The following is a 14714-nucleotide window of genomic DNA, read 5'->3' as shown; positions in this document are numbered from 1 at the left end:
TTTCAAATTTGAAAACGATATATATTATAGATCACTCAAACTATTTTAATTATTTATATTATTTAGAATTCTAAATAAGAATATGGAGCAAATCCTTCTGGTTTTAATCAATAACATAAATTTATAATTTAACACTAACAAATATAGTCTCAAGTTTTAAATACAAATATCTATTATTAATTTTATTATACTATAATTGAAAATAATAATATGCATCAACTTTTAATCGATAACATGAATTTATAATTTAACACCAAAAATTGAATAACCTTCTGATTTAAAAAAACCTTTAAATTTTTGTGTTTATTTTTTTTAAAACTTATTTTCTTTATCCTAATAATTGTTACTCTTGAAAATAATTGTTGTTCCATTATGATAGCTTTATTTTTCCTCTATACTAGTCTTTTTAAAATATCTAATTTTATGTTTATGTAATCTCTATTCATATTTTACTTTGATATTTTTTTTTTGGCTATATTTTTTTCATTTCTTTTTTGGTTTACATTTTAGTTTAAATTACTATAAATTATTTTTCATAATAATAGTAAAAAATTATTAAAAATAGTTAATTAATTGATGTATTAACTTTAGATTTTGTGTTCTTTTAATTATGTGAATTAAATTGATTAAAATTGAAAATAAGAAGTGATGATGTGGAAGAAGGAGAGATGTTAATACACTTGCGCCTACTTTGAACTCAAACCCCCCATATAAGTATAACTCAATCTATTTTGAAGAGGTTGGAAAAAACTATTCAGCCCATTCAACTCAAAAAGTTGAAAAAATAAATGAGTTGAACCACTATACAGCAAAAATCTTCAACTTGTTCAACCACTATTTTGGAGATGAATGAGTTGAATATTATTCAACCCAAATTTGTTCAACCCATTTTTTTTAAGTCTGTTCAACCCATTTTTTCAGTCTGCTGCATCCATTTGCAGCTTAAACTCTACGTAATGTGAGCGGTTCGGTTATAATGTCCATCCCTATAATCACGTCTTTAAACGTCCTTATTAACCTGACCCAAGTCTTGTCCAATTTGATACAAATTCGGTTTGTATTGTAAAACCAAACCGGTCTGATAACCTTAAGAAAATTGAAGCCCCCTCAAAAAAAAGTCAGATACAACAAATCCAAATTCCAAAACCAAAACCTCCTTCCAAGAAAAGACAGTTTACAAACAAAAAAAAACAAGAACAATTAATAATCTCAACCTGAGCAACAGCCAGAGGATTTAACAGCAGTAACATCATCCTTGTTTCCGATATCAATGGTCTGTCCTTTAGGTAAAGACATGGGATCTCCAGTACCATCAAGAGCTTTACGGCTCATTACACGATAGATCTGAGTCAATACATGAGTAAAAGCTTGCTCAACATTTGTAGCATCAAGAGCAGAAGTCTCCATGAAGAACATGTTCTCTCTCTCAGAGAACGCTCTAGCTTCGTCTGTGGGAACCGCACGAAGATGGCGAAGATCGGCTTTGTTTCCAACAAGCATGATCACAACGTTGGCATCGGTATGGTCACGAAGCTCCTTGAGCCATCGTTCAACGTTCTCGAACGTTACGTGTCGAGTTATGTCGTATACTAGAAGTGCCCCTACTGCTCCTCTGTAGTATGCACTCGTGATTGCTCTGTATCTGTATCACACAACATAACGAAACTGCTCAAAAACAGAGCCGGAGAAGGATTAAAAACAGAGATTTCTTGAGGATTTGTTACCTTTCTTGACCGGCGGTATCCCAAAGCTGAGCTTTGATGATTTTCTCGTCGACATGAACGCTTCTTGTTGCGAACTCTACACCGATGGTTGACTTTGACTCGATGCTGAATTCGTTTCTTGTGAATCGAGACAAAAGGTTTGATTTCCCGACGCCGGAGTCTCCGATCAAGACTAGTTTGAAGAGGTAATCGTAGTCGTCGTCTGCTCTGTACGCTCCCATTATTTTGAGATCTTCGAACGATGTAACGAAAACTTAAAGAGATGTTTGTAATGATCTTTATGAAATGGATGATGTGTTTGTTGTGTTTTGTAATGAAATGAAACAAAGGGGGTAGTGGGTAACGACGAAAACTTATTGGTTTTGTTTGTCTCTAAACAAAAAAGATTAATAATATGAGATTCAATGATTTGTGATTATTATATGCATGACTAAGCATATGTATTATGTTTTTGAAAGTCGTTGGAAAGATTAGAGAACAAACATGTTTGACGAAATCTTCGGGTTTATGGCCGCCATGAACTAGTAAACGCAGAACAAAACACTTGCAGGAAAATATAAATATTATCTCCAAGGAATATTTCTTAAATTTCAAATTTATAGTTTTTGTCTAATTAAATCACTTGGAAACTATTCCATATCACTAGTATTTTTCTCATTCTTCTTCTATTTGTGTTGTGTTTTAACTTTTAAGAAGTTGTTGTATATGCAACTAAATATGAGAGAGACATTATGTTTAGACCTTTAATTAATTGAATGTGGAGAGATATATATCATACCAACTCTAAAGGAAAACTAGTAAGTGTATCTCTGAGAAATTACTAGATCTTGTGGTATTTATTTTAGACATAAAACATATGTGTGAGTGCATGTATATGTTAACTACAAATAAATAGAATTACTTTAGCTCTTAATTGACTAACAATATTTCACAATTTGTTTTCTGGTATAATTTATTTGACTGGATTTTTCATTTTTGATACATAATAACACTTGGGTTATAAAAAACAAAAACCACTCAACTTGTGAACTCTTTATTATTTGACTCAAATGTAATTATTTTCATTATATGACCTGTTTGAGAATCATCGACCACAAATAAGTCTAAGACATTTTTAGATCAAAGAGAGGCTCTGATTCCATTGGTAATGGTCAAAAACACTCTAAAAGAGGAAATAATAAATAACACAACAACAGTACAAGATTTTTCTCAACACTGTAAAACGTATAAAGCCATCAATCTATAAATTGACCTTGTTTTCCAGTGGATTTGGAAAAGAATAGCATAATACAAGAGCAAAATCTATCACCGATTTGATCTTTTAATCAATGTCCCAAGTGCACAGCTTCATCCACGGCCAGCGCCAATGCAGCAGCAGCACCAACATATTTGTGTGGAGTTAGCTCCAAAAGTTGGTCTTTTGCTTCTTCAGGCAAATCCAAACCTTTGATAAACTTTCTAATGTTTTCTTCATCAACAGCTCTTCCTCTTGTTAGCTCCTTCAGCTTCTCATACGGCTCTGGAACACCGTATCTCCTCATCACCTATTTTATGATACCATAATAATTCCGTCATATTGTAATACATGCTATAACTTGATCGATATTAAAGACTATGAAAGTCGAGAAATTTACAGTTTGTATCGGTTCAGCAAGGACTTCCCAAGTATGATCCAAATGTTCTTTTAACCGAGCTTCATTAACCTATATCAAGAACATTCTTAGTTCATGACAAAGTGGAACAAATCTTAAGGCTACGGTAATAATACCTGAAGCTTCCCGATTCCCTGAATCGCGCTCTTGTAAGCGAGAAGGGAGTGTCCTAAAGCTACACCCATGTTTCTCAAGACAGTTGAATCGGTTAAATCACGCTGCAGATTGTAAAATATAATTTTCAGTGTCCATTAGTGTTACAAAACTATACAATAGACACTTGATATGGGAAAAAATGGGTCAGACCTGCATTCTTGAAATGGGAAGCTTCATGCTGAGAAAAGCAAGCTGTGCATTTGCTATACCTAGATTTCCTTCACTGTTCTCAAAGTCAATAGGATTCACCTTGTGAGGCATTGTCGACGATCCAATTTCACCCGCTTTAGTTATCTGCATCAAAGCTTCAAACTATGAGACGATGTTCCCTTTCCCATTCAAATGATTCAACATATTTTTTTTTTAGTAATTTGTTAATACTTGCCTGCTTAAAGTACCCTAGAGATATGTAGCTCCATATATCTCTGTCAAAATCGATTAAAATATTGTTGAATTGGCTAATTGTATTAAAGAGTCTAGCCATATAGTCATGGGGTTCGATCTGCAAAAGCCACGAGAGAACAATCAATCAGTGAAGAGCTATATAAATGCGAACAAAATCACTCCACCAGCATGAGAAACTATATTACCTGAGTCACGTATGGGTTGAATGTTAATCCGAGAGAAGTAACAAACTCCTCTGCAACATGAGGCCAGTCGATATTAGAATATGCGGAGATATGGGCGTTGTAGTTCCCAACAGCACCCGCAAATTTCCCCTTAATCTTAGTTTCTGAAAGATATCTCCTTTCTTCGCTCAACCTCACAGCAAAAATCGCCATTTCCTTGCCCAAAGTTGTAGGAGAAGCTGCCTGCATTATAAATCAAAATCCAAAGAGATAGACAGAATCAAAATCATGACCAGTGCTTCAACATAGAGATAGACAGAACTGACATACTGAAACAACGCAAAGGTAACACTTTCGACATTACCTGTCCATGAGTATGTGAAAGCATTGGGACATACGCAAAACTCTTAGCCATCAGAGAGATTGACTTAATCAGCTCATCCATGGTAGGAAGTATAACCGAACTAAGCGCTTCTCGAAGCATCAAAGCATGGGAAAGATTGTTGATGTCCTCAGACGTACAAGCAAAATGGAAAAACTCAAGAACCTAATCAATTAAAAAGACAGAGAAAATTAGTTACAGAGCATCAAAAGCATCCAAACCTTAAAAGAACTTAGAAGCGAGAGAAAAGTTTCAAAAACCTTAGCAATCTCCGGATGTGATTCACACTTTTGTTTCAAGAAATACTCCACTGCTTTCACATCGTGATTTGTTACTCTCTCAATCTTCTTAACTTCCAATGCATCATCCACGCTAAATCCATCAATGATGCCTTGCAAGTACTCCTGAGCCTCTTTGCTAAAGCTTGGAACTTCAGTGACTTCAGGAATATTTGAAAGCTTGAGAAGCCATTTGATCTAACATATACATACAAAAAGATCAAATTTTGGCAAACGGGTACAATCTTCTCAAACAATGAATCAAATCTTACAATCATCTCAATCAATGAATCATATCATAAGTCTTCACCTCGACAAGAACTCGGAAATAGATCAACCCAAACTCGCTCATAGAAGAAGCCAATTCATTAACTTTTCCCCAGTAACGTCCATCCAAAGGAGATAACGCAGTTAAATTCGACATCTCCAAGTCTCTGGAACTAGCCCCTGCCATTGCTACCACCTAAAGCATATCCATTTAATCGCCAATTCGTATCGCAATATCAGATTACATCCAAAACACAGCTTTTCAGCAAAACCCATTAAGAAAAATTAAGACTTTACCTTTCTTGAAGTGATTAGCTTGAGAGAATCAGTAGAAGAGACAGAGAACGAAACTCTCGGAGCCAAACACAGGGATTTTGATGGGTTTAAGAGACTTCTGGTGGTTGGTGTAACGCCGAGACAAGGGATTTTGGTGTTGGTTAAAGCCATCGGAAAAAAAATTGAGCTCTTTAGAGTTAGATTCCAGAATCAAAAGCTTAGGAGCCAGTGAGTGAGTCTCGGCCGATATATTAGTATTTTAGGGTTTTAGTAGGAGATTCCGATTAAACAACAAAACACAGTTGTGCATTTCTATTAGTTTTCAAGGTTCCATTTTTACCATTGTTATCCCTACTTGATCTTCAAATTTGTTAAAGAATAAAACTTTCATAATTTATAAATTGTAGGTTTTTAAAAATAAAAATAAAATAGAAACTGAGCAAACTCGTGTGTTTATTATGTGTAGAATTTAGTTTCTTGTCAACAAATATTTAATTTTCTTTTTCATCCTCAACGAATATTTAATAATTATATATTTTTCAGCATATTTAATAATTATATGTACAAGAAAAAAAGAATTGATACACACACAAAAAAACCCTACATATTTCTTATATATAAAGTTTTTTTTTTGTGAAGATAAAGAATAAACAAATTTTTTTGACATAATTATGTAATTAAATTAACAACAGTCATGTTTTTTTCTGTCAAAAAAAAGATAATAATGTGTCCAAATAATCACTTCCCAAATCCTCAAACTCAAACAATCCAAACACATCACATAATGTCTCTTCTTCCGTAATCATCTTCTTCATTTTAACTTCTTGAAACATATAATCTTCGTCACTCCTTGGTCTCTTTCTTGAACCTAACCAAGTTTCTCCACTCCCAAGCAATCCACAAGTCTCCGTAAACTCCTTAGTTGAAGGATCACCAAGGGTACAATGGTTTTCAACCATCCCATCGTCAACGACTTTATCATAAGCCATGGTCGCTTCTTTTTCTGTTCTCCATCCTATTTCGTGGCCACTTCTCAAAGGTTGGGATGTATTTGAGCTGTGTATCGGGTAGTAGTTTGGGGAGCAATCCATCTCCATAGCTTTAATAACCGTCTCGAGTTGAAAATTTGTGTTAGCTTTTTGAGTCCCTCTTATTCTAACCGCGGCTTTATCGTAAGCCATAGCTGCTTCTTCTGCAGTTTGAAACGTTCCGAGCCAAACCCTAACACCGTTTCTTGTCGAATCCCTGATTTCAGCTGCAAATTTTCCCCACGGACGCCTCCGCACTCCCCTGTATTTCCTTGTTTTGCAAGAAGCTCGAGAAGACAAAGAACATGAATCAATGGTAGGGTTGGTTAAAGGGTCATGAATGGTTTTGTTTGGGAAAGAAGTAACCGCATTGAGAAACTCTGTCCACTCTTGGGCCTCCATCGACATATCTAGGCTTGGAAACCATTCTTTAGAATCTTCCAGTATGTTATCAATAGTAGGCAACGCTTCCCAAGTTGTAAAAACTTCTGGAACATGACCTGATGATATTTTATCGGTTTGTTGTGATTTTCTGATGTAATTCGCCCAAACATTCTTTAGGATCTCTCCGTCTGGTTCTTGAATATTGCCAAAAACCATTTTGAAATACTGGAGAGAGGAGTATGTATTGGTGAGATATAGGACTTTTTAAAGAGATCGTTGCTTTTGGGGATTTTGTGTGTACGTTGAATGGCAAATCTGCGGCAGGATAATTGGAAAGTACAGTTGGTGAAACTTGTTTTCCAAGGTTCTGACCACCTCGTTTCATGTAACTTATTCAGGGTTTTAGGTGCCACACGTACAACAAAATCAGGGTTTATCTATAGCTTAATATTGTAATATTGTTTCTTGATTTTGAAGTATAAAGATTGTGTACTCTTGAAAAAGACTAGATGCAGAGTATTTAGTATTATTATAAACATTTCTTTTGTCAAACTACTTAAAAATAGAAGTAAATTTTATATCTTCTGATCTCTGAATAAGACTACGTATATATGCTGCATATAAACAAACTAAAAAAGAGATGTTTTTTAACGACTAAATAAAAGACGGCTTTGTTTTTTAATGTCAACGATTTTCGTGTTTACTTTTGTAATCTTGAGTTTTACGCTTCATGAGAATATATGATGTGTTCCCACGAGAGGCACAAAACTGTTTTGGAAATAAATTTAGTTAAACAGAGCTTCTAAATTACTAGATTTTTAAATAAGGATTGATGAACTCTAATAATTGATTAAGCTCTCTTGGCAACAATGTTTATTCAGTTTATGGGTTAAGTTTGTTGATAATCATTGATTTAGTATGATTGTGTAGGTTTATGCCCAGCAACACTAGAGCTTCCTAAAATATAAATGTGAAACGAAATCAGATCAAGTGTAAGACCTAAGTCATTAGCAACCTTTTCTCCAAGTGCTTATTCGTATCATACGATTTTTGACGGTCTAAAGATTTGACACAATGATGAGAGGCAAATAAAATATAATTTATGTGTAAATTTCCAAATAGAGTAAGATATAATCATCCACATATTCCACACGCTTTGAAACATATGTAGTGTACAATTAAAAAAGAAGTTAATTAAGAACTTTATTCAATGTATTTAAGTTAGAAACTTTATAAGATAGGTTTCAAGTCATCTCACAGCTAGCTAGCTGTTAAAATTAAATATATAAAACTAGATACTAGCTAACATTTAATCTATTTTCTTTGGGAATACTCACCTCCCAAGGAGGAATGGAGTAGGAGCACAATAAAACCAACTCCAAGTGCTAAACTACTAGCCTACACAGTACACACCCTTGGTTACTGTACAACTTTCATCAAAACTAATCAATTTATTATACATAAGTACTCAAAGCAACCACGTACGTGATAAATCTCAACACAATTTGATAAAAAGATGGCTCTCGACGGTGAACCTAGGGTTGCGGATACGAGTGAGCAGAATACTGCCATGGCAGACGTGGGTGAGAGAGATCGACCTCTGGGTGATCCGCCTGATCCGCCTGATCGACCTATGTCATGGGTGAATAAGGTGAAGGGCAGTAGCGGTGGTGGAAGGCTGACTCCGGAGGAGATGATGGATGATGCGTTTGTTAGAAAACGGGGGTGCCTGACTTTTCCGGATGGGGAGGATGGGGAACCAGTGATAACAATCGAGGAGGAAGTGCTGACGACCATAAATGGGTTATGGAAACGGTGTTTGATCGTGAAGGTGCTGGGTCGGAACATAGCTGTCTCGGTTCTGAGTCGGAGGTTGAGGGAGATGTGGAAACCGTAGGGGGGATGTCGGTAATGGATCTGCCTCGCCAGTTTTTCATGGTTCGTTTTGAAGTAGAAGAGGAATATATGGCGGCGCTGACTGGTGGACCATGGAAGGCTTTTGGCAGCTATCTTATGGTACAAAGGTGGTGTTCAGAGTTTGATCCGTTAAGAGATGAGATTGTAACAACGCCTGTTTGGGTTCGTTTGGCTCATCTCTTGTACAACTTTTACCATAACTCGATCCTTATGAGTATTGCTGAGGGACTGGGGACTCCGATCAAGGTGGATGCGACAACGTCAAATTTTGAGCAGGATCGATTTGCGAGGGTTTGTGTAGAAGTGAATTTAAGAAGGCCTCTAAAGGGCACTGTTATGATTAATGGAGAACGTTACTATGTTTCCTATGAGGGCTTTACAAATATATGCTATAATTGTGGCATATATGGCCATCTAGTTCACTCTTGTCCACGTATAGTGCAGGATGGAGGGACGACTGTTAGTTCTCCACGGCGGCCACGGCGGCCAGCTGCGATGAATTCATCGCCGGTATCACAGGGTGATGAGGGTTTTACCTTGGTCACGTCACGGGGACGGAGACCAGTGGCACAGAAGTCGCCGGTGGTGTCTGTGACGGATGGTTCTGGTTGTAATCCGGGCCAAAATAACCGGGTTTCGGAACGGGCGAGTGACTCTGGGAATATTCTGGTTTCGAACAGTTTTGGCAGGTTAGAGCAGGATCTGGCATCCCGTGATTTGCGGAGTAATACCGGTAAACGAATCGAGAAGGTGGTTGCCCAGGCGGTAAGGTCGGTCGAAACTTTGGGAAGAAATCTGAAAGAGATCACGGTGTTTAAGGAAAGGGGTAATATTTTAACCTCGAATAGTTTTGCGGGTTTGGAGGAGGAGATATCTAAGTTGCAGGAAAGGGAAGTTGTTCGATCTAAGGACTCGAATAAGGAAAATGTGCTGGCTGAACGATCTTCAAATTCTGGGAAGTTATTTAGCGTGAAAGAGGGGTTCGCATTTAAAGGCTCGGCGTCAGTTAGTAGTGGCGCGAAGGAAAATTTAAAAGAGAAACAGGCTGGTAAAAATAAGGCTGGAGAGGTTAATGGGCCGCGTTTTAAGGGTAACAATAGGCCCACTAGAGGTCTTGTGTATGGCCCATCTCGAGGAGAGATTGAGTTATCAGCATCGGGAAAACCGTTGCGAGTGGAACGTGAAGGCGTTGGCCGTCCGGGGGGTTTGTTCGCGACGTAGGGTCGAAAAGCAGAACTAGCATCCGTGGAAGGTCAGAATGGTGAGGGTTGTTCATTACCTATTACAGCCCGCAACGGATCATATGTTTTACAGGGAGAGTCTATTGAGCAATCAGTTCCGTAAGATGGAGGGATGGAACTGGTGGTGGCTTAACGGTTGGCCCCGGCGGTTTGACGGTGCAATCTTTTTTTGATTAAGATGATGAATCTACTTTTATGGAACTTCCGGGGGCGAATAAACCTAATTTCAGAAGATCCATAAGGTATATGTTAAAGAAATTTCAAACGGATGTCTTGGCTTTGTTTGAGACTCATGCGGGAGGGGATCGAGCAAGACGTATTTGTCAAGGGTTGGGGTTCGATAACTCCTTTCGGGTTGATGCAGCTGGCCAGAGTGGTGGGTTGTAGCTGCTTTGGCGATCGAGTGTTGGGACGGTGCATATTGTGGAAACTTCTGACCAGTTCATCTATGCGGTTGTTGGAGAGGGGGTTGAACCTATCCATCTGGTAGTGGTGTATGCTGCTCCTACAGTTGGACGAAGGAGTGGTCTATGGGGTAAATTGAAGGAGGTGATTAGGAACCGGTGTTTGTAGGAGGAGATTTCAATACAATTATCCGGTCAGATGAGAGGACATGGGTAATGAAAGGCTTTCATTAGACCCCTTAGCGTTTGGTGAGTGGGTAAATGAGTCCTCGCTTATTGATATGGGCTTTAAGGGGAATAAGTTCACTTGGAGAAGAGGACAGGTAGAAAGCACCTATGTTGCCAAAAGATTGGACTGGGTCTTTTGTAATGCACATGCGAGGTTGAAATGGCATGAAGCATCCATTTTGCATCTTCTATATCTTGCCTCAGATCATACTCCCTTGTATTTTCAGCTATGCCCGTTGGTAGCTAGAAATCCAGGGAGGCGTCCATTCAAGTTCGAGGCAGCCTGGTTGCAGCATGAAAGCTTTCAAGAGATGTTGGAGAACTCCTGGAATGGTGAGATACCAACACCACAAGTTTTGCTTGGGCTACAGGAGAAGCTCAAATGCCGGAATAATGCGGTGTTTGGTTTTGTCCAGGAACGCAAGGAAAGATTAATTGGCGAGATCAAAGGGATACATGATTTGTTAGTCTTGGCACAAACGGATGCGTTACTGCAGAAGGAAGCAGAGTTACTTCAGGAGTTTGATGAGGTTCTGGCGCAAGAGAAAGTAATCTGGTTCCAAAAGTCACGGGAGAAGTGGATAGTTGAGGGGGATCGCAATACTACGTACTTTCACACTTCTACAGTTATTCGAATAAGGCATAACCGTATTGAGATGCTTAAAAACAATGATGGCCATTGGATTGAGGATCCTGCGGAGCTTGAACAATTGATGATTGCTTATTATAAAAGGTTATACTCCATGGAGGATGTGGATCAGATAGTACCGCAGTTGCCAAGTGAGGGTTTTCTATGCTTGAACCAGGAGGAGGTGCGAGACTTGAGTAAACCCTTTGCTGCCTTAGTGGTTTATGAAGCGCTGAGAAGCATAGGGAAATTCAAAGCACCTGGCCCAGATGGTTACCAACCTATCTTCTATCAGCATTGTTGGGATATTGTTGGAGATTCAGTTAGGAAGTTTGCTCTTGACTTCTTTGAAATAGGACAGCTTCCGTCTGGAATGAATGATGCGCTGGTAGTTTTGATCCCAAAGGTTGGCAAACCGGAAACGATTATGCAGTTCTGTCCTATTAGCCTGTGCAACGTGCTATTCAAGATCATCACAAAATCATGGTCCTAAGGTTGAAGAAGATAATGCCTAATCTGATTGGTCTGACCTAGTCTAGTTTTATCCCAGGGCGGTTGAGCATTGATAACATCGTTGTAGTGCAGGAAGCAGTGCATTCTATGCGGCGAAAGAAGGGACGCAAATGATGGATGCTACTAAAACTTGATTTGGAAAAAGCTTATGACAGGATCAGATGGGACTTTCTCGAGGATACACTTCGGGCGGCCAGGTTTCCAGATCAGTGGGTAGCTTGGATCATGGCGTGTGTCACTGGTCCTTCTATGAACCTGTTGTGGAATGGAGAGAAGACAGAAGCTTTTCAACCATTGAGAGGGCTCCGCCAAGGGGACCCTTTATCGCTATACCTCTTTGTCCTCTGTCTTGAGCGGTTGTGCCATCTCATAGAACTATCGACAACTGCAGGGGAGTGGAAGCCAATAACTCTATCTCGAGGAGGTCCGAAGCTTTCTCATATATGTTTCGCAGATGACCTAATCTTGTTCGCTGAAGCATCGGTTGCGCAGATTAGAGTGATACAACGAGTTCTTGAGCAGTTTTGTGTTGCTTCTGGCCAGAAAGTTAGCCTAGAGAAATCTAAGATTTTCTTTTCGGGTAATGTGAGTCGAGACATGGAGATGAGGATAAGTGAGGAAAGTGGAATCAGATCAACCAGAGAGTTGGGGAAGTATCTTGGGATGCCAGTTTTACAGAAAAGGATAAACAAGGAGACCTTTGGTGATATATTGGAGAAGGTTTCGTCGAGGCTGTCGGGTTGGAGAAGGCAGTGCTTGAGTTTTGCAGAGAGATTAACTTTAACAAGGGTTGTTCTCTCGTCAATGCCTGTTCATGCTATGAGTTCTATCTCTCTGCCAAAATCTATTCTAGACAGTCTGGATAAAGCATCAAGATCGTTTTTGTGGGGGAGCAGTCCAGAAAAAGGGAGTAGATTTAGTAAGTTGGAAACGGGTTTGTCGACCAAAACTTGAGGATGGATTGAGAATACGGTCAGCGCAGTTAATGAATAAAGCACTTTTAGCAAAAGTTGGTTGGAGATTACTGCATGATCAGTCGAGTCTGTGGGCAAAGGTATTGCGGAGCAAATACAAGGTAAAGGATACTCATGATGGTTCCTGGTTGGTTGCCAAGAGTTTGTGGTCCTCAACATGGAGAAGTATGGTGGTTGGGTTCTGAGAAGTGGGTGTTCCTGGTGTTCGTTGGGTGATAGGGGATGGCAAGACTGTTCGGTTCTGGAGTGATAAATGGTTAGTGAGCTCCCCACTGTCGTCTCTGCGAACTTGTAAGTTGGCGGGAGGAGCAACAAATGTCTCTGCTAGGGAGTTATGGTGCAATGACAGAGGTTGGTTGATGGAGCAAGTTTCACCTTTTGTGCCGGCTGAGGTGGTTCTACAGTTGAGTTCAGTAGTAATAGATAGTGTCTCTGGAGCTGCAGACCGACTGTCATGGGGGGAAACACAGGATGAGAAGTTTACGGTGGCATCAGCTTATTCGTTGCTTACTCGGGATAATGTACCACGCCAGGATGTTAGTAAGTTATTCTCGAGGGTGTGGCGGGCCATTGTCCTAGAGCGAGTTCGCCTCTTCCTTTGGTTAGGTATGCATCAGGTGCTTATGACCAACAAGGAGAGACAAAGGCGTCATTTATGTGACTCTAGTATCTGTCAAGTATGTAAAGGTGGGGAGGAGTCTCTTCTGCACAACTTACGGGATTGTCCTGCTATGGCGGGTGTTTGGCGTCGGTTAATCCCACCGGGAACAAGAAGGGATTTCTTTGCTAAATCCTTACTTGAGTGGTTATATGGGAACCTTGGGGACGATGGGAAGATAGGAGAGAGTACTTGGTCCACACTTTTTGCTCTGTCAACTTGGTGGGGATGGAAATGGAGATGTGGGAATGTTTTGCCGCAAATGGGCAGGGTCGAGACAGGGTGAAATATTTAAAGGATCTCACAAATGAAGTTTCTTTGGCCCATAAGCAAATGGAGGTCCAAGTACGAGGTCAGGTGGTATTGGAAGAGAGATTGATTTCTTGGAAAAGATCATCTGAGGGTTGGGTGAAGTTGAACACTGATGGGGCCTCAAGAGGTAATCCCGGGTTAGCTACAGCTGGGGGTGTGTTGAGGGATGAGGATGGTTGTTGGTCTGTGGGTTTTGTATTGAACATTGGGATCTGTTCTGCACCTTTAGCTGAACTATGGGAGGTGTATTATAGGTTGTTAGTTGCATGGGATCGTGGAGTGAGGAGGTTGGAGATCGAGATGGACTCGGAGATGGTGGTCGGTTTTTTACAGGCAGGGGTTAGTGATGCTCATTCGTTATCTTTCCTGGTACGTTTGTGCCATGGCTTTTTTGCAAGGTACTGGATAGTCCATATTTCACATGTGTATAGAGAGACCAATCGTCTTGCTGATGGATTGGTGAACTATGCGTTTTCATTACCGCTGAGTTTTCTTTTGTTAGAGTCGGTTCCAGATTGTGTGAACTCTATTTGTTTGGAGGATGACCATGGAGTTGTGTTTCCACGGCAAATCCGAGTGTAGCTTCATTTCTTTTTAATAAATTAAGGGAGGTTTACCTCCCTTTTCTCACCAAAAAAAAAAAATCTCAACACAATTTGATCTTAATGCGACACAAATAGCTCAATGGACTATCCATTGTAGGAGTTGGAGGGATACTATGGGATCAAGAATCTTATTTGGAAAAGTACTCAAAGCAACCACATACATGAAATACATTATGGTTCGGTAATGTAAAAGCCGAGACTTGAGATTTGAGAATATTCGAGAACCATAAAGGTGTACTAACAACATTGAACTCCTGAGTCAGTAAGGTCATCTCCAGCGGCAAGAAATGTTGATGATTGCTAAAAAAAAGATTTTTATTAAATTTATTTTTTCCAATAAATTCATCAATAAATTAGCGACACCTGTCACTTTTTATCTCAGGACCGTTTCTTCCGTTACTCAACAGACAAACGCTTCTCCTCTTTTTGTCTTCTCTCTCTTCATTTTATTATCTTTTTAATAAAAACATCTCATATAGTACGTCCACTGGAGATGCCCTAAGAGCATCTCATTCTCT

General features: G+C 39.3%; 2 protein-coding genes and 2 pseudogenes across 2 annotated transcripts; 1 reads left to right on the top strand and 3 right to left on the bottom strand.

The window, feature by feature from the left end:
• Window positions 1-1087: 1087 nt before the first annotated feature.
• Window positions 1088-2407, bottom strand: LOC104773338 (ras-related protein RABA1e). The gene is made up of 2 exons (XM_010497921.3): window positions 1725-2407; window positions 1088-1642 (listed from the first exon to the last, which is right to left on the bottom strand). The coding sequence occupies exons 1-2, from the start codon at window positions 1943-1945 to the stop codon at window positions 1210-1212; spliced, it is 654 nt and encodes a 217-aa protein (XP_010496223.1). The 5' UTR covers window positions 1946-2407; the 3' UTR covers window positions 1088-1209.
• A 428-nt stretch (window positions 2408-2835) lies between these two features.
• Window positions 2836-5695, bottom strand: LOC104773339 (uncharacterized). Its single transcript, XM_010497922.3, has 10 exons — window positions 5326-5695; window positions 5072-5224; window positions 4744-4959; window positions 4466-4648; window positions 4123-4344; window positions 3918-4034; window positions 3683-3826; window positions 3493-3594; window positions 3359-3427; window positions 2836-3268 (listed from the first exon to the last, which is right to left on the bottom strand). The coding sequence occupies exons 1-10, from the start codon at window positions 5473-5475 to the stop codon at window positions 3050-3052; spliced, it is 1575 nt and encodes a 524-aa protein (XP_010496224.1). The 5' UTR covers window positions 5476-5695; the 3' UTR covers window positions 2836-3049.
• Window positions 5696-5882: 187 nt separating this feature from the next.
• LOC104773361 (ethylene-responsive transcription factor ERF091 pseudogene) lies at window positions 5883-6947 on the bottom strand (annotated as a pseudogene).
• A 1459-nt stretch (window positions 6948-8406) lies between these two features.
• LOC147930508 (uncharacterized) lies at window positions 8407-9854 on the top strand (annotated as a pseudogene).
• The last annotated feature ends 4860 nt before the right edge of the window (window positions 9855-14714 follow it).

Source organism: Camelina sativa, chromosome 12, assembly GCF_030686135.1.
Source record: "Camelina sativa cultivar CO46 ecotype springtype chromosome 12, ASM3068613v1".
NCBI lineage: Eukaryota > Viridiplantae > Streptophyta > Magnoliopsida > Brassicales > Brassicaceae > Camelina > Camelina sativa.
Note: the sequence above shows the minus strand (reverse complement) of the source record. Positions and strands in the feature narration are given on the sequence as shown.

Coding starts and splice junctions, on each gene's coding strand:
- LOC104773338 (XM_010497921.3), bottom strand. CDS start 1,945: ATGGGAGCGTACAGAGCAGACGACGACTACGATTACCTCTTCAAACTA. Junction 1,643..1,724: donor GATACCGCCGGTCAAGAAAG/GTAACAAATCCT, acceptor TGTGTGATACAG/ATACAGAGCAATCACGAGTG.
- LOC104773339 (XM_010497922.3), bottom strand. CDS start 5,475: ATGGCTTTAACCAACACCAAAATCCCTTGTCTCGGCGTTACACCAACC. Junction 3,827..3,917: donor CTCTAGGGTACTTTAAGCAG/GCAAGTATTAAC, acceptor GCTTTGATGCAG/ATAACTAAAGCGGGTGAAAT. Junction 3,428..3,492: donor AGGGAATCGGGAAGCTTCAG/GTATTATTACCG, acceptor TTCTTGATATAG/GTTAATGAAGCTCGGTTAAA.